At 37.7% G+C, this 19946-nt stretch overlaps 1 protein-coding gene and 1 non-coding gene across 5 annotated transcripts in view; one reads left to right on the forward strand and one right to left on the reverse strand.

Moving 5' to 3' along the window:
- Nucleotides 1-19946, reverse strand: part of FOCAD (focadhesin) — a 96980-nt gene that overhangs the window by 29901 nt on the left and 47133 nt on the right. For all 4 annotated transcript variants that reach the window (XM_027722357.2, XM_039388793.1, XM_039388792.1 and 1 more), the window contains exons 16-24: nucleotides 18379-18513; nucleotides 17973-18023; nucleotides 17256-17339; nucleotides 15753-15885; nucleotides 11400-11588; nucleotides 11026-11147; nucleotides 4237-4329; nucleotides 2257-2345; nucleotides 87-128 (exon numbers count right to left, since the gene is read on the reverse strand). In XM_027722357.2, the coding sequence (XP_027578158.1) occupies nucleotides 87-128; nucleotides 2257-2345; nucleotides 4237-4329; nucleotides 11026-11147; nucleotides 11400-11588; nucleotides 15753-15885; nucleotides 17256-17339; nucleotides 17973-18023; nucleotides 18379-18513 (938 nt within the window). The remainder of the gene's footprint in view (nucleotides 1-86; nucleotides 129-2256; nucleotides 2346-4236; nucleotides 4330-11025; nucleotides 11148-11399; nucleotides 11589-15752; nucleotides 15886-17255; nucleotides 17340-17972; nucleotides 18024-18378; nucleotides 18514-19946) is intronic.
- Nucleotides 12391-12462, forward strand: TRNAK-CUU. The gene has a single exon. It is a non-coding gene; the product is annotated as a tRNA-Lys (tRNA).

Genomic DNA, 19946 nt, shown 5'->3' on the forward strand with positions numbered 1-19946 from the left:
AAGATCCATGAGGAAAAAAGCAGTGTCTTACTCTTTATTGAAAATATGGGAAAAAAAATAATCCACAATAATTTAGCAGTTCTTACTTGGAAGCACCTTTGATGACATTGGTCAACATATCTCTGACCCTGCAACAGAACAGAAAGAATTTACACCACATTCACTATACTACAGTATGAACTTAGCTAACTTCCACTTATGCCTTACATGTATCCATCCATTCTAGGTTAACAATTCAGGCTATCTATCAGAACACTTAGCACAAAAAAAAAATTACAAGCATTTAATCTGTAAAAATACTTATGTACCATCCAACATTTCTTCGTGCTCATGTGCACTCCCAGTGTTTATAAAGGGCTCTTATTTGACTTAGGACCACTTTTTGTAAAATGCTGGTTCATGCAATAGCCATAAATCTGCTTTTGGAGCACATCAAACACATAAGTTTCCAGATCACTGTGCTATGTCTTAGCATAATAAAATCTGAATGTTTTACAATGGTCAACCATTACAATTTATTCAACACTTACTATATTTTGGAAACCTCTATGGGCAGTTACGCTATTAGGTATACAGTAACCTGAACCTATTAAATGAAAGCCATAGGAGTAGTTACAATTTCTTACACCTTACTGTAGCTGATTTATAAAAGGCTACTTGTTTGCAGCTGTGCACTCACATCTAGGCAGAAGCAGAGATGCAATAAATCTCCTATATTGGCAGGTGTGGGTGAGGAGAGAGATCCTCTATATTACAACATTCAATACTGTCATGGCCACAGATGTCATACAGAAAAAGACAGCTCTTCAATCACAGTTTCATAACATGTGATTAGAAGACTGAAGATGCATGTCTCTTAAAACAGGGCTGTACGTTATAAGACTGAGTTACATCAGGCTTTCAAAGAAACCTACCCAGGTTCTCCTTCCTAATCACACTGCTTTCGCACAGTGTCAAACCTACCCACACTAGAAGTATTTACAACTCGATAAATACCAATGCAGAATTGCACAGTACTTACACAATAAAGCATTAACACTAAAGTTTATATCAAGTTGTCCACAACAAGGTTAAACCCAGTGGGCAACAGAACTGCTTAATGGCTACTGAAGTTAGAGCTCTGAAGCTCTCTGAAGTGGGAACTGGAAAAGAAACAAAATCTAATACTCAGCTCCCAGTTCACTTACTGCTTTGATTTCTTTCCTGTTAAAGGGAATTCTCTTAATTTTTGACATAGCTTACATTAATACTATTTAGGAAATACAGAGCTGAAATTATTTTAGGAGCACCTACAAAAGAGAACCTACAGGAGAATCTACAAAAGCAGCATTGTTACAGGCATTCTTATACCCTATCAAGAAAGGGATCAGGCCACTAATACATAAATAATCTTTTCTACAATACCATATCTTTCTGGATCTTATGATGAACGCCTCTAATCCAGAATTAGCTGCCATAAAATAGACACAAATTTTGTATTCCTGTTGAGTGGGACTTAGTAACACTTTTTTGACTGAAACAAAGAGTACTTTAGTTTTGTTTGTACATACTTTGTTCCCAATACACTGATGAACAAGCACAGAAACAGATACTTATACTGTCCATGGATATGTAGTTCTTTCTCTCTGTGAAGCTTCCCACTTCCTACCTTCTCCAAGCCATGCACGTACATGGCTAAATCCTGACAAACTGAGACACTTTTGACCTGACTGAAACAGAAGTAGTCGAGGATACGGATCAGGATGTGCATCATTGTGCTTCCTTCTAAATAACGTCCTCAAGTTCAATATGCCAATTTACCATATGAACTGTGTGTCAGTCCACCACAACATATATCATACTATGGCTTACACTTCTTATATCAAGGCATCTTCAGTGAGACAGCTCATTTAAGTCTCAACAAGGAAATTTTTATCATAATATGTGCATAATCCTGCTTTAACATGCTACAAAACAAACAATTTTTTCCATTCTTTCCAGTTGCTCACTGGAAATAAACTTATAAAGTTTTCAGGCTCTGTAGAGGGGAAGGTACCTGTGAATCTGTGCATATGAGAATACTTACAGTTACCCAGTGGTCTTTCTGTCCACTCCCCTCCCCCACCAGGGTCACCGTACCTGGTAGTTGCTTGTTGATTTTTATTAGTGCTCATACAGTCTTCAAAATGTGCAAAATTAAAGACTTTGAAATCCTGCCCTCCTCTGTCCTCTCACTTGCCATTACAAGAGATCAGGACCAGACAGGCACTTCCTTACCACAGCCAGGCTGTAAATTGTTTGTACTGCACCTCTTCAGGATCCTCTTTTCCATGTTTTAACTGCATCTCCAGCTCTGCCTGCCTCCCCTGTAGAAATGCAGAATAAGTCAAAAGTGGATCTTACATGGCCAATCACCATAAGATTTCTTCAGAGAACACTCAGGTAACACATGTAGCTCTTAAACTGAGGGCTACTTCATAAGTGATCTCACTGTAATATACACTACATTAAGGAGAAAAATTCATCATTTTTTATTCTGAGTGATAAAAACAAGCTGCAGATGGCATAAACAGCCACAGATACTGAGGCATCTATCTAGTACGTGCAGAGACAAGTTCCCTTGGGAAGGGGTACAACAAGCATGGAATAAGCTTTAGAAGCCTGCCAGCTAAAATGGATTCTAACAGCAAAACATCACTTTCCTGATGCACTCCTTAAAGCAGAATTACTTATCTCTTTCCTTTGTATGACTCCAACCTCCCTGTAACCTCCTACACCATTCTTTCTGTACATTTAAAGCGGTGATATGGATTCTGGTCTCTAACAATTGTTATCTAAACATATTAACCAACTTTGCTTTAACATTCCATCACCAATGTGGGACAACTACAACTCAACTTGTTTTGGTTGTCAGCTACTGTTCCTTAGTAGGTTATTAAGCCTTAAGTGAAAAATACAGGCAGATATGCTGTGTTTTATCAGCTATTGAACAGTTGTAGTTTGGGTGTACATAACAACTTGAGAATACAATACAGTGAATCTTGTAAATTCAGATAACACTAAATAGGTGACTCTCCACCAAGATCAAAGGAGCATATACAACACACTGACTAAAAAGAAGGCAGTATAGATGTTCAGAAATACTGAATTATGTACTATCCAGACTACTCATCTTATATCGTAGTCTCTATTGGCCATCTTGGATGAAATGTACTATATAAGCATAAAGAGTAAGTAGGAGGGAACAAAAATAGCCTCTGTTTGTCCTGTAAAATGACAAATTCTACAGATTCTTCAGAAACAAGCCTGGTAAATGCCAAACTTCTTGTGAAATCTTGTCTTGGAAGGGAAGTGAAATAGGAAAGTAAATAAATGCAAGCAGCAATGTCCCCCAAGACATAAAACTGCAATTTGAATAGCTGCTGCTTGCTTCGTAATGAGACTTGCTTAGTTTAGAATCTGGTATTTTGCTGATGGCCAAGACAAAATTTGTTTTGAAAATGTGACAGAAGCATACGTTTTGCTGCACAGCAGTCAAAACTTCTAGAATTCGCTCAGCAACCTGAGCTGCTTGCACTGAAAGCAGCTGATGTGGCCTGGAAATACAAACAAATAAGCCCTTTTAGTACCACAAAGAAAGCCTTCTGGAAGGCAGTTATTTGCTAAAACTTTTTTAGATAATTTTCCTGTTGAAAAAACAAATGATACTACATTGATCTAGGTATCAGGTCAGTTAACCTAATAAAAGAAAGAATTTGAGATATTTCCTAATCATTAGCTAGGCTGACATAATTGGAAGACAAGCTATTACAGTGTGACAGCATTACCTGCTGATTAAGGGAAGTTCTTTTTAAGTTCTTTTTAATGAATCATCCCTCAATAGGGATAGCCTCTGCCCCCTATAGTAGCGGTACTACTATTATAAGCTTCCTACCCAAGCAGCAGATTAGAGCTCTAGCTAAAATTTCATCTTCTAAAAATTCTAAGAAATGACACATTCTGCAAGTTGACATAGGAACAAGCTGCATGAACCTGAATTGTAAACAGAAGTTATACTTCTACAAAGTATCCCAGATTGTACTGCCATTAACTGAACACTCATTTTTATTCTCTTTTCATAAATTTTATTATTAAACACCTCAAGGGTTTTTTTCCTCATATTTTTGTAACTTGTACGAGTGTTCTTGCTGGTAAAAATAAAACTCATACCACTTGAATAAGCATTAATGTGCACAATATGATATACCTCAAAATTACCTGCAGGACTGCACTGTAGGTTCGACTCATAAATCCTAACCAGGCCTGTGGCAGCAGTATGGAGCAGTGCCATTCAGAAGGTTGAATGTTAACCTGTGCAACACACCAGAAAGGTCAGAAGTGGTTACATGAGGCCTAGCATATGCACATTCTACGTTCTCCAGTCTATGATTTGCAGGCAATCATTCCCTCACTCCCACAGGCCATTACACATGGCTCTACGAAATTAGAATAGTAATGTACTTCATTCTCCTTTCTGATTTTACCCACACCAAGTTACTTTCAACTTCATTACCCAGCCCAGTCAAAATTGGTTGCTCCAGGTATTGCAACAATTACTTGAACCCAGAGGGAGCAGTGGACTGTATCTGGCAATAAGCACAACACTTAAAACTGGCAAACGTTTCTTCATCATTTGTGAAAATGTTAGATACTTTTAAAGGCAGAACGGTTAACTAAGATAAAGACCTGCCTTTGCATAATTATTTTCCTAAGTCTTCCTGCTTTATCACCTCTATTTTACACCCCTCATGATCTATATAATGCAGTAAATATTCTTTCTTTACATGGATTTTATAACAAAAAACAAAGGACACTGTTAAAGCTTCATGCCCACTGTTAGCAGTGAACTTTAAAGACTTGTGAATAAGTACTAATACTTCTATACAAATAAAAGCATTCTAAAAGTCAACCAAGAGAGATTACCTACTCCACCTCACAGCTGATACAAATACGCCCTGCAGTAAAAGAGGAAGTCTCATCTTTAAATGACACATTAACACTAGTCCTTTCTTTTTAGCCAAACTTTTCTTCACACACCCCTCTCATCTCTGCTTATCAATTCCTCCAAAAACTGATAAGCAATCAAGGTCCTAGTTAGAATTGCTTGCCTTGGGCTCCCAAGGAATCTGTAGCAAGTCGAGTCTTCCCCTTTGCCTCTACTCTCAAACTATTTTAGACTTCTACACCGTTTAGACTTGCGCTGGTCAACAGTCGGCTGAACGTGAGCCAGCAGTGTGCCCAGGTGCCCAAGAAGGCCAATGGCATCCTGGCTTGTATCAGAAAGAGTGTGGCCAGCAGGACCAGGGAAGTGATTGTTGTCCTGTACTCAGCACTGGGGATGTTGCACCTTGAATCCTGTGTTAAGTCCTGGGCTCAGAGAAGCCAGTGAAGGGTCTGGAGCACTATGAGGAGTGGCTGAGGGAGCTGGGGTTGTTAAGCCTGGAGAAAAGGAGACTCAGGGGTGACCTTGCCACTCTCTAAAACTACCTTAAAGGAGGTTGTGGCAAGGTGGGGGTCTGCCTCATCACTTGTTTTACACTGATACACAACCAGCATAGGGCACACACAAAAAAATGCAGGTAACAGTGAAATTAAGCACATTTCTACCATTTCCTTGGGTATCTAATTGAGATAATACTGCTTAAAGAACCGAGAAACTAAGATATTATTAGTATTTATGGCCTATCTTAAAATCTGCAGTACAGCAGGGAGACTGGGAATCCTAGTATGTTCTTTTACAAAGTACAACAGATTTCCACCTTGATAGCCCTGCCAACTCACATAGTCCCTAAATTCAGTTCACCTCTAACAAACGTGTGTTCTTGAAAATGTGTTTTAAATACCTTCATGTCAGTTGAAATGTTTAGGCATGTATTTAAATGCCCCTCTCATATGGGACACGTAAAGTGCCATCTCAGTGATTTCATAAACAACACTAGCATTACATGTCTGTATAAATGTAATAGTGAAGCAGCATCTCTTTTAATTTTCAACTTTGCTTAGAGGCACTTTTTAACATACTTGCATGCATACACTTCCAAATCCACCCCCCAACATTACTTTGTGAGAAAAAAATTGACTGACTGTGTCCGAGGTGCAGTAGACTGAGGAGGAGAACAGCAAAAACCTGTCAACAAACTTAATTTCTGACTACTGTTTCATCACTGGAGGAAATACATTGAGTAAATTCAGTAGTAGAAATCAGCACAAAGTAGTTCATAATCTGAACTACATCCAGGCACTGAAATATCCAGGCACAGAAGAATACACTACAGTGAATTCTGTTCCAGAAAATCCAATTGTCTTATTAAGGTACTTCACATATTAGGTTTAAATAAGTTCTTGAATATCCTGATTACAACAAAACTGAACAAGAAAAGAAATGTACGGAAGAAGCTTTCCACTTGACTTCTCAAAGATGCATGTCATCACAGCACATCTAATGAACACACTTCAAAAAAAAAGCAGGGAATGCTTCTTCCATGAGTATACAGAATGCCTAACATGATTATTACTTGTAGAGGAGTATTTAATACTGTACAACTCACCACTGGAACCCAACTTTGTAATTGTGTCTGTAAATATGACTCATCATTAGGGCAAAATAACTTGGAGCTATTTTGAACACATAGAAAGCACTTGAATATTGAGAAACATGCAAAGCCAAGACCATCCTCCTTCATTTAAAAAACAGATGCACCAGTTCAGACTGTCAAAGCCACCATTTACCACATCAGTCTGCCAAAAGCAGTCTGCCTCTGTGCTTTTTGCATGTAGCATGAAGTTGCCTTCACCTCCACTAGAGAACAAAAAGATGCGTAGCTGGCTGAAAGCCTAATTACTTTCCAAAACATACATTAAGAGAACCACCAAGACATATGGTACATAATGTGAACATATGTGACTATTCATCCTCATTCATTTTCATAACAGATAAGTGAATCTGGTAAGAAATTATTCCTATGCATTCCTAGGAAGAATTAGTTCCAAAACCTGAAACAGTCACAGGTAATTATTAGCTAATCTAGTTCAGATGACCGTGATAAATTCGGAGACTTCTTGTACAGTAGGATCTAGGTAGCCATAGAAAAAAAAGAAAACCCATGGTCTATAAAACTTCTGACCACTGTGACTACAGTAGCTTAACATGTCCTCTCAGAGCGAGGTTAACAAGCTCTGTTTAATAATCTATCAAACAGCACATCCCTGTTTCTGGAGAATGATAATCTTCCTCTTTTAAGTCACCAGTGACCTCTAAAGAGCAATAGAGCATTTCAAACATACCACAGATTATTTAACATATTTTCTTCTTCCCATGAGATACCCATTCAAATAATAACAAAAAACTCTTCTGCATCTTAATCTGATGCTGCTGAGAGGTATTATAGATGCATCCAATTCCTCAGCTAGAACAGCAACTAGGAGATAAAATAAGTCTGGCCCATTAAGACTGAATATTAAGTTATCTTGTGCTGCAAGCTAAACCCAAGTATTTGTTATTTGTATGTTACAAAGGCTTTTAAATACACAAAGAAAATCTTTCCTCTGCATACCTCATGTAACTCATTTTTTTGGTAGCAGGATCTCAGGCATCACAGTTTTATACATAAAGAATCTCAAAGGTGAAACAGATTTTCTCAAGCCCCTCATCGTGCCCCCACTGTAAAAAAAACTAAGTTCAATAATGGCAACTAAGCATGCAAAGATACCGACAGATATGCAATCTGTGGGTTCATATTCTATTTGAGCATAGATCAAATCACTGAAAAGAGAAACGCTTTATAATCCCAGTATGGTGATGACTGCTCAGTCCTAACTAAGAAAATGGCAACTGGTGGACATTTTTAGAGATAAAATAAATGAATGCCTGATATCTCCCAATTAATTGTATTTTCTTGATGTTTACATTAACCTCACACTTTATTCAGAGCTTTATGCTGAATTCAATGCTTCAAAGGCAACTTTAAGACTTCTTTTAAACAGAACACTTCTTGCTTTATTAAAAAGTCACTGTAAGTGTTAACCCATATCCACCCCACTCCCAATAAAAGAGTCAAAACAGTAGCAAAAAAGTGTCATTCTGGTAATTTAACCCCCCTAAAAAATCTGTTTAATATGCTGTGTTGAACTCTGAAGAAATTACTTTACAAAAACACATTAATTCCTATAGCCGCTGCAGGGAAAAGACAGGCCTAGTTCCTACTAACCCAATTTCCTTCTACCAGCACTGCTATTTGGCAGCTTTATAGCTTAGGTTCTCTGGTTTTACTGTTAAACTCTGCTCCCCAGAGGAACACTGAGGACTAAGTAAATGCTAAGGCATGAAATTTAGTCTGATGAGCCCAGGGACTGGCTTCTCATCTAGACAAAGGCCCAAACACCTTTTTTCTGACAATCCTGACTCCAACTGTCTCTACGTACTTGCTTTTTTTGCAAGAAAAAACTTTGTCTTTAAAAGCAGTGTAAACTAAGAACAGAAATACTGATTCTTGATCACGATTTTATCATTATTGTAGATTTTCACTAAAAGGGTGCAATTTGCACTGTCTGAAAATATTTTGTGCTTAAGTTTATATTTTAAACATATTTGGATTTATTTCTAGTTTTACTAGAAAATCAATTGACCTGGTAAAGTACTGAGATACTTAGTAAAATATTTCTGTCTCCAGCCATTGGTATATATTCACTAACTTTATCCAGTTCACCACATTCAATAAAACCCCCATATTTTGTCCAGCAAAGCATTTTAAGGCTGTGTTTCTATGAAGGTAGCTTGTTTGCACAAAAAAAGTCAATTTTTGATGTGCTGCTGGATTTTATAATCGCTGTTAGTACATAAAAGTAAATTTATATTTTGTTTTCCAGAGATTTTATTTGGTGTTCTAGCAGGGCAACAGGCAAATGTTTATAACGTAGTTTAGAACTGATCCTTATCCCACTGTAATTCAACATATATAAAACTTTCATAAATGCCTTTTATTGTAACGCAATTAAATATGCTTTTCTCCAGAACCTCTGGTCCTGAACCCTGGTCCCACTGAATGAAGCAATTACATAAACCGCAAAGATCTTCTTTCTGGATACTGTGGAAGCCCCTGCTTCATTAATACCTCATTACTCTACATCTGTTCCCTTGACATACTCTGACATATCCCTGTGGAATTCCCCTGGTGCTCTTCACTGGACAACCAAATAGTTAGAAAACAATCTAAAACATTCATTTACACTCTTGTGATGATGAGGGGTATTCAGTTTCTGCTTTCATTCTTTAGCAGTAAAGATGTCAATATGGAAAATACCTATTAAATCTGCATACATGGTTAGATACCTTGAGAACTGTGTTCAAAAGTAGTGCTTGGGTTTTTTATTTTTCTAGTTTAAGAGAAGAACTTGACATATGAAGTACGTCATAATCTCGCTGACACTGACTTTGTAACACAGCACCAGAGATGGATTTCTATACTCCAGTCCAATGGGTGCAGACTGGCTTTTGTCCTTGTACCACCTGGCTTAACTTCCACTGCGGTCCACGTGGTATTTCTGTGTCCACAAGATATGATTATTACTTTTTGTGGTTTTTCAGTCCTGAAGGACCAGAATGACTATGCTATTGTATGGAAGGTAAAGATTTGATGTGTATGCTAGCAAATGGAAATGTTTGAGTGATGGTACAGAGTGGGAAGACTGCACTAGGTAGAAGCAGCCAATTTCAGCACGGCACACATTCACATCACTTGACTGGAAACTTCAGGTAAACTCTGCCACAGACAGGTTTGTTAGAGAAGGAACTGGCTTGCTTGCTTCAAAAAGACTGAGGAAGTTAACTAATATAATCACAGTGTGAACATGCAGGAAAAAGGACCTGAGAGCAAAGCCCAGAGAGAGTCTTGAAGATGCATCACAAGATCAGAACATAGCCCCTGCACATTATCCATGGTAGATGCATGTGTTCTGCATCAGACTTTTAGTTTATAAACAGAAAACTCTTCAAGCCCTGTTTCCACAATCTTCCCACTCAAACCCCATGCTACACTTATTTCCTAATAGAAGGTGTTTGGTGGCAGTGATTTTACCAGCATCACAGAGGAACTTCAGAGTAGGTAAGCCCCACATATGTTGGGTGACAGTCACAAACCAAAATCAGGACTCAGATCACTGTCCCAGATGCTTGTAATTAACCTCTACAGCAATATAAAATGATTGTATTAACAGAATTATTTTATGAACTTCTAAAGAGTTTAACACACTTCCACTTGTAGTAAAAACAGCTTTCATTGGCATAAAATTGTGAAAGGAACACTTATTTCCCTGGATCCAGCTTAATTACTTGATTTTTTTTTCTTTTACTGCTGTTCAAAATTTTCAAAGATCAGCTTTCGTATTAACCATAAAAGTATTGTAATTCTAAATTTTCTGAAAGATGCAATTACAAGCACTTTATTTTCCTTAATGATTAAGGGGGGGCTTATTTCATGCCCTTTTTCCAAAACCACATCAAAAGTAACTGCATGATTTCAGCAGCGTATGTGTAATAGGTCAGGGAGCTGAAACACTTAAGAGACAGAATAAAATAGCAAGTCTTAGCAAAGTGTAGATGTTGTTTCTCCATGGAGTCCCATCATTGTTCAGACCTGCTATTCATCTACAATCGGTTACGCACAACAGGTGTGTAACAGGCAGGAACAGTAGTCTGCAAGGCAGATAAAGACAAAGGTCACCTTCTGTTTGTTCTTCTGATTTTTAGAAGAGGCACTTTGAGAGTGAACATTTAAAAAAAAAGTATTCACACGTTCAATTCAAGTTAGTGAAGCTGGGTGACCGTGGTGGCACTAGGTTGATGGTTGGACTTGATGATTCTAGTTGTCCCTCACAGGAAGCTTAGTTAATTATGATACATTCATACATGCCATTGCTACCTGATATCAATAGCTAATTAGGATAAACAAATGAGGGAGGGAAGGAGGTGTAATACTTTTGAAAAGTGAAGAAAAGCCAGCAACAACTTACCTCATGAATGAGGGCGACCAACATTTGCTGGAAACTGCGCCCTCTGCTAGCCAGAAATCTATTAATAGGCTTGCCATCTTTGCCCATATGGACTGGAAGGTCATAACACAGCAACATGCCAGCTTAAAGTGGGAGGGAAGGGGAAAAGAAAGGTCAATGCCAATACTTGCACTAATAGTTCAGAAGTCTTGCAAAAGTCAGAGGAGAATCCAAAGCAAAGTTAACTTAATAAAGCTAACAATTCAAAAGCATATGCAAGCATATCCAAGTGGCATAAGACATCATTGTTCTAAAACTGATTCACCTTCAGATTCAGATAAATCTTTGGGTCAAAGCATGAATACCTGTCTAACTTCAAGAAAGTCATAGCTTACCTGCAAGGCCTGGTGTCATGCCTGGTTGCCTGTTCCTCTCATACATTTTCAGCAAGAAGTTTGGAACACCTGCCACTGTCTTCCCCTGGTCTGAGCATGTTGTCCCTCCTCTCAAGGCAGAATGATACACACCACGGGGCATGTTGGTCATCTCCTGTTTCACCAGTGATGTTGCAAACTCTTCAAATGCTTGATGAAGTGCAGTGCAATGAAGAGAAAGGCAAGAGACTGTCAGAGCCTGATGACTGAGAGACATAACTAACCCTGGAAAACCCAAAATGAAACCAGTGCTTCTTTCCCACTTCAACTTTATAGTGGAGCAGCAGTCTAAATTTGATGTTGTAGCAAGCGTACCTACATCCAGGGATTTTTTTCCTCCACCTCTAATTCCAATGAAGTGGGGATATAGCAATGCTGAAAATCAAGGGAGGCTGCTGAAAATAAGAAACGTGAGGAATTCCAGTAAAAAACTACTTTATTCAAAGCTGACCTAAGTATTTTCAAGGCTGGGAAGGAAAACAGCTCTAACTATTCCATGAGCTCTTGACTGCATTTTTTTACTGATACACCAGTAACAGCAGCACATGCTGACAGAAGGATAATGAAAAATAGAACTGATGTTGAGCAACACAGTGAAGTACACTCTAAAAACAGGTTTTTCTTAAAGAGATTTAGAAGAACCATAATGCAAAGAGGGTAGATGCAGAAAGAGTGTGTATATGCAAATAGGGGATACAGATAGAAGTATGACCTCAATTTCTTTTAATATAGCAGTACAAATTTTTATTAGGTTCTGTGCTTTCAAGCTATGCATTTTATAGCCTAACCAGGTTTAAAATTATACAGAATTAATATCAAGTTATTGTCCATTTGCAAAGTCAATCTGAAGCAGCCTCTAGAGGTACACATTGGGAAAAACAGGTCATATTTCTGTATGTACACAGATATGACTGCATGGTGTTTGTTACCACATCACAACTGAAACCCAGGCCCCCTGGTGGTCTAGTGCTTAGGATGCGGTGCTCTTACCGCCGTGGCCTGGGTTCGATTCCCGGTCAGGGAACTCCTCCGGGCAGATGGAGCTCGTCAGCCCTGTAAGGCCATCCATCTAAGAGAAGGTCACTCTAAACAAACCTACGTCCAGAGGACCTCGCTGCCACCGTCCAAGCTCGCTCGGCCCCGGCAGATGAACCTCAGGATTAAAGGGAGGGCTCAGTTCAGCGCACGCTGTGTCTCACCTAAAAAATCCACTGCGCAGGCTCGAAGGGTTAATGACCTTTCCCAAATCTTCGTTCGCGAAGACTGGCCATGACAACTGAGACCCAACACTGTACCAGCATGTCTTGCAAACATGATAAGGCTCTTAGTGCTTTCACTACACAAATGAGTTTTAAGGGGATTTATAAGAACTGTTACACATTAGGCTTGAAACCTTGGCCAATTTCATAAATCCCATGCAGTCCTGCTTTGCCTACGAACTAGAAGCATTCATTCATCCTTTCCAAGCTCAAGAAACATCCATGTCATCTTGGAATAAAACAGTTGTATACTTAAACTTTCTCACAGTTTGTATCTTCAGCAAGTTCCCTTGATTTTCAGCAATGTTATTTCCCATTTCAACTCCATAGTGGAGTTGCAGTCTCAATCCAATATGTTTTTGTAGCCTGTCAGGAAGGGCATCTCATCTGGGGATCCTTTTTCTCCACCTATAATGCCAATACTCTTCAAACAAAACCTGCAGAATGAATTTAGGAATTTTCACTACAGTGATAATAGACAGAAACTCTTTGTACCCAATCCTTTATTGGAAGAGTATATACTTATTGACATGAAAACACTACCCACCCACCTGTCTGTGATTTTCATAAAAAAACTTTTTTGTTTAGGGTAGCTGCAATAGAAAAGAAATTCACTGAAAGTGGAAGTTATTTCTCTGCTGGAAACCATTCATATTGACAGAGACAACATAGTACAGGTAGTAGTATGTCATTGCTGTCATATTACTGCATTTGCTGATTATGCCAAAGGACTTAATATTTCCAAGCCATTCAAAAGCAATTCTTCAGGCAAGACACAACCCAAAGCTCTAGACCGGCAGGTAAAACTCAAACTACAAAATCTGGATATGTTTAGTGAAACAACTAGATGTGCAGTAAATGCAAGAATATTTTAATGCTTGAAATCAATCTGAAGGTAAAAAAAGACAACAAACATCACAGCAACAAAATTATTATTATTATTATTAGTAGTAGTAGTAAAATCTCTTGTTTCTAGTAGTAACTAGTAGTTACTACTAGTAACAAGTTTGAGACACGTCTCAGGCATCCAGAATAAAAACTACTAAAGTAAAAAAATTAAGGCTGTTATAACCCTTCTGATATCCTGTGCACTCCAATGCTTCAAAACAATATGAAAACTGAAATCAGTTTTAAAGGAGTTTGAGAGAAAATGCTATCTAAAACTCCACTTTCCAACATTTCATATAAGCAGACAGCTATAGTAAACTGGAACTGCAGCATGTTCCAACTGTCATATAAAAATCTACTTTTAGTTTGCCTCTAATTTTTCCTCAGCTCTGTTGCAGAAATAGTCCCTATAGATTTGTTTGCAAGCTTAGACATTTTCCTCCCACACAGCTGAAGAAGGTACTTGGAAAAATCCCACAATTCAGTAATAAGGCACCAAGCCCACCTTTCAGCTGGAACTTTTTAACTGCAGCTGTCATAGCATTAATTGTTCAGCTCTTCATAAAGAAACATGCAGAGTCTGAAAAAAGCCTAAAGATTCTTCTCCTCCTGCAAGGATTAAAGGAGAGGGAGGCAACAGAAATAAGCAGGAATTCAAAGTTTAAAGAATCAATACAGAAAAGCAAAGAGGGAGCTCTCACAAGCAGCAAGCTAAACTTCCTTTAGAAGTTTCAGTTGATTTGATGTGCACTAAGAAGGACTTCAGGGAAAACTCAGAAACAGAGTTTGTTTTCTTAAAAAGCAGCTCAGTCCTACTCCTAAGCAGTAAGAAAGTACTGAACTAATCTCAATAATGTGTAACAGCAGGATTCCAGCAGATGAGATGACACAGATTCAGCTCCCATAGAACAGAGACTTCGTGGCTCTCAGGCCTGTCTTGGACAATGTCTCATGAATCCAGTTTCATACTCTTTCACTGGAGCAATTAAATCACAACAATCACTCCTGCCAGTCACTAAAGCTTTTGTTCAACTTTTGTTCTGCTCTCTGTGTTAACTATCAGCATTAGAAGACACCTCTTAAGGAGAAATTATTCCCTGAATGTCTGGATTCAAGTATATTTTGATACCAGTCTGTGCATCTTTGTATTCATTCGGTTCACTTTAAAATCCATTTTGGCATCCCATCTTCCCAGGAAGTTGGCTATCTCAGCACTCATTGCTCAGCTTGCATTTTCTGTCAAGATACATCACTCTCCTTCACTGAAGTAAGTTATATCACTCTTCCCCACAAAGCTTCCAGGACTTAGTAGTTAAGACTCTCCAGGTGAGGCTGCACATACTCCAGATGCCAATGCATGCAGAGTTTGATGAATGGATCTTTTTAGGAGTCCCCACTGGGGGAAAGTACTACAAAGCACTACTATTATCTCATGGCAATGTTTATAGGCTGCAATCACACATCAAGATCCCAGGCATTCTACTAAGAATTAAAGAACAATGCCTATGTCCCAGCACAACATCTCAATCTTGTAACTGGAAGTGAAAGTACTTTCAGCATTTCTGAAAGTAATCAAGTGAACAGCAAAACTCCCAAATACTGAAGGTGATTCAACTGCACAGGTTTCAGAACAAGTGCATCAACCAGCCATCTGTTGATGCATACTTCAATATCAATATGCATCCCTACAATTAGGATTTAGGCATAGCACTAACATTTCATCAATTAAGCAGATTTTGTAAACAGCATTGTTTTCATGTCATTAATACTCTGTTTAAAAAACACTTTTTTACTTCAGTCTGTGCTGGGCTAAAATACAGAGCTGCCTTTTTGAAACATCTGCTCATTCCACTCTGTTGAAGTCATGGGTACTTGAAGTAAATAATATGAAACTAGCTTTCCCCGTAGGACAGATAAGAGTTTTTTAATTGTAAGCATTTTTCCCCATCATCAGGACCTCTGACACAGCATCTTCCTAAAAATGGGTTAGGGGCTTTATTTTCCTCTGAACTTTTACATTTTTTTCTGTCATTTGTTAAGAAACAAACAAATAAAAAGGCAGCACTTTAACATGACACTTCATTATAAAAGAGTCACATGTCTGTACAGTTACTGTGATTATATATATATATCTGCAAAGTAACCTCAAATACTGGATATATTATACCTCCTAAAACAGAAGCTGGTGTTAGAGACAACAGCTTGATATATGAAGAACCTGGAACAAAAAGATTTGCCTCCTGCTCCTCTTCATCTTCATTCATGTCTGTTTCCTTCAGCAAGTAACCTTCTGGTCGTGCCTGCAGGATTTAACAAAAACTAAATGTCAGCACAAAGATTCCAAATCCTCATTACCATTCATGATTCCAAGAGTCAAAAATACCAGCTAAATATGAAAAGTTCCCCATTTCATTAATTTAACTCCATTTTACTAATTTGAAGCTGACTGAATAAAAGCTTCTACCTTACTGAAAAGCAACAGCAGTGGATAAAAATCACAGGGTATGTTAATCCACATCAGTAATAGTAAAATTTATCTTGGCACTTACAGACTGAACTAAAATTCATAAAATTTTATTTTCACTCTGATTCTTCTTCAATTTAACAATGTTTTATACTGGCACTTCAATATACATAGAACATTTTTGCTAGATGTTATTTTTACATACTAGTTTTTAGAATCTGAAAAACTGCAACATATTTACACTGCTTTCAGTTAAAGCATACTTACTCATTTTCTAATGAGTGTAAAGTACCAACAATACAGAACTATGTACTACTGTGAAAGATTTAGTACTGCAGCAGTGTTTAGACGTTTCCCTCATCGTATCTCATGGTCTTCTATGTAAAATATAATTTCATTTGTAAGGTTTATGCTGAAATCTTCTAATGGATTTATATAAATTATTCTTTTTAATTTTAAAATTGTTTATTGCAACCTTTTCATAACAGCCAGTTGCAATATGCAAATGACGCCTATCTTGTAAATAAAACCTTACAGAAGCATATACTATGCCATAAAGTACCAATGTACTACTGAGTACTGCCTAGTCTCTTGTACAACATTACTTTAAAGAAAAGTCACACAGATGACCTTGTACTCCTTCATTTTGTAAGGTTACTGAGTCAACTGACCAGAAGTTTCAGAGTTTAACAGCAGTCTAGATACTTAAATAGCTTTCAAATAAATACCTCAATTCCTTTCTGACTTACTTTATTGACAAAAAAGCAAAATGTTATACAGTAAAAGTTCAGAACAAAAACACATGAAAACTTTTCAGCTTAATTCCAAAAACAGCACCCATTTTTCAAATTGACTTACCCATCTCAGGAACAAAAGCACTAAGCGTAACTATACTGCAATGGATGAAGCACCAATCACAAGATCTGCTTAGTTAAGCATTAATAGAAGACCATAAAATCCCCAAAACCTGATGATTTAACTAACAAAATAACTGCTAAGCCCTCATTGAGCTTCATTTGTGCCTTTTCGTGCTCATCAAGACAATACTATCTCATTTCATGAGCAGGAGCTTGTATTCCTCCATGAGGTTCTTCTCGTTGTCTGATGGAGAAGGCACATGGCCTTTATATCCCTTTCAAGAGGATATAACCCATGTCAGATGGAGGTGTCAGATGTCCTTACTATTTAAACATACAATATGGCTACCTGTTCAGGAAGATGAAGAATTGTATGTTCTTCAGAGCCAAATGATGACAGTGATTTATAGGCTGAAATGGCTACCAGAGCATCCTAGAAAATTAATAAGAAGAAAAAGAAGATCAGAAACACAGCATATACTATTGCTACCTACTGGAAACTCCACATACAAAGAGCTTATCGAGTAACTACTGAATGCTGATAAAAAACCCCATAGCAATGTTTTTCTGAAGCACACTCTCAATTGCTTACTTGATATATACCCAATGCAAAGTAGGAAGACCAATTATCTAGGCTTCATAGCAAGCATTCTGAGGGTATTTCAGGTAGAAATACACAAGCTGCATTTAAACTAAAACACACTAGTTCCACCAGCCCCACGGTGGTTTATAGTTAAACATTCCCACTGCACTACAATACTCTACAAAAGAATTGAGTTAGTTGTCACAGTAGCATCTTTGTCAAGAATGCTTCACCATGTTGAGGCTGAAATCTTCCAGGGGAAGTCAAACTAGTTTGTGTTATAATTCTCCTTGGCAGATGTTAGGATCATCTTTCATGTGCAGTACACTGCTTCAAAAACAGTGTTACTGTGATTATAAAACAGCAACAAGCAGAAAACCCTATTCGGAAATGAGATTACTGACACTGTCTTGACAGAAAAGTACAAACCTTAATGTCCAGTTGCTGACATCAGAAATCAAGACTTTCAGTTGTATCACCTACCTTGTTCTGTGTGTTGTTCCAGAGGAAGCTGATAACTTGGGTTTTGAATTTCTAGAAAAGAAAACAAAATATGCATTTATGTTTTCTTTAGCTAAATAAGCAGTTGAAATAGGGGCAGTAACCTGAAACAAACTGCTGCCACATCAACATGCATTGAGCTATAAAAAAGGGTACAGGTTTGAACTCCAGACATGTTCACCTGTCCTCACATTCTGGGAGAGGGAAACCACAGATTAACCTTGCACTGGAATTCCTTACATATTTCCCAGGACTCACTAATGCAAGCAAAAATTGTGAAACTGTATGGAATGTGCATTATGATAAATTAAAAACAAGCAGGCTCATTTAAAAGCTATATACAAAGATATAATAAAAGAAAGACTCACCTTAGTCCATGAGTACATACCTCAAATTCATTTGTATTCACTGTTAATGAGGGAACCAGAGCAAACAATTCATTCAGAGCTTTTAAAATGAGGGGTCTTGTATCACAACTCAGCTTTGGCGACAGCGCACTCCATGTAGAACGGATGCAAACAACCTGAAAGGAAAGTGGGAGACACCATTACTAACAGCAATCTCAACTCGACTTAAAACGTCTTTCCAGTGCTTGTTCTCACTCTTCCTACTTGGAGAACAGGAATATAGTTCATAAACATAAAAATAGCATGCATGTTAAAAATTCACTTGTTTATCAATTGACATAATGCAGTAAATACTGCATAATACTTCACCAGAGAAAGCATCTCTCAGTAGGAATATGCAATATTATGTGTTATGCAAAATTATATGTTAGCAATATGCAAAGCTGTAGTAGATGTATCTTCACACAACACTACTGCTCTACTTAACTTTGTCAAATTAGCTTAAAAGCAAGCTGTCTCTCAGAATCCAACACGAGGAAAGCAGAGGAAGCAACACAGTAAAATATTTCCCCTGGAAGCCCTCCAAATGAAATTGCTTTAATCTTTAAAAACAGTCAAAGCCAACAAAATTTGCAGAACAAATGAAAAGTGTAAAACTTCAGGAATACAGAAGTCATTGGAAACTGTCAAACTACAATAAACACTAAACACTAATTCCTAATACTGAACTGCTATCTAGCTATTCAGAACAACTTTTATAAAAGCAAAAATAATGAATAGACATTTACACTATATCTACAGCACAGCAGTGCTACATAATCGGTCCTACATAGCTCTTCCTGGGTACAACACAGGCCTCACTCAGCTTATTTTCACCTTTAAAGATCTGCATGGCAGCTCAACAAGCACTCAGTACATTTTGTATTTCTAGGCACTGAAAAAAGTCTGGAAGATGATCAGTCAATGGTACAGTTCTAGCTGTAGAATTGTACAGAATTCACAAAAAGCAGTCAAGTCCCACAGGAATGTTGACTAGACAGCACTACTGGCATTAAAACTTTCTCCTTTTTTCCGTGAGATTTTTCCAGTTGCCCGTGCTTTCTCTTCGTAAGGAACCATGTATTTTAGTGAAAAATTAAGTAATTTCCATGCAGTATTTCATCAAATCTCATGTGGCTACCTGTGGAGGACTTAACTTTTCAGATTTTTGTCACCACACCTAGAATAATTCTGTCTATTATTCATCTGTTGTTACTATCTGTCTTTCAGATTTCAGGCTCCACAGCAACAAAAAGAGTACTAAACAGTGAAAAGATACAAAACAAATAAACAACCCCCTTCCCAACAAATAAAACCAAAAACCCCAAGAAACTACTTCTCTCTTCACCCCACTCCCATCCACCCCCCAAAACTCAGTCTTTTAAAGGGAAAAACATACCAGAACCGCAAATCAAAACCCTTCTTTAAACAATCTGAGCAAATGCCATGAAAGTTTCTTTCAGCTGTATGAAATTCAAACAAAGCAACAAAAAACTAAGACATAGAGAAACAGAAATTGATCTATGAAAGGAAATCAAATAAAGATATGTTTATGAAGATATTCCACAAA

Source organism: Pipra filicauda, unplaced genomic scaffold, assembly GCF_003945595.2.
Source record: "Pipra filicauda isolate LSUMZ 115617 unplaced genomic scaffold, ASM394559v2 scaffold68_size4259465_pilon, whole genome shotgun sequence".
NCBI classification, from domain to species: domain Eukaryota; kingdom Metazoa; phylum Chordata; class Aves; order Passeriformes; family Pipridae; genus Pipra; species Pipra filicauda.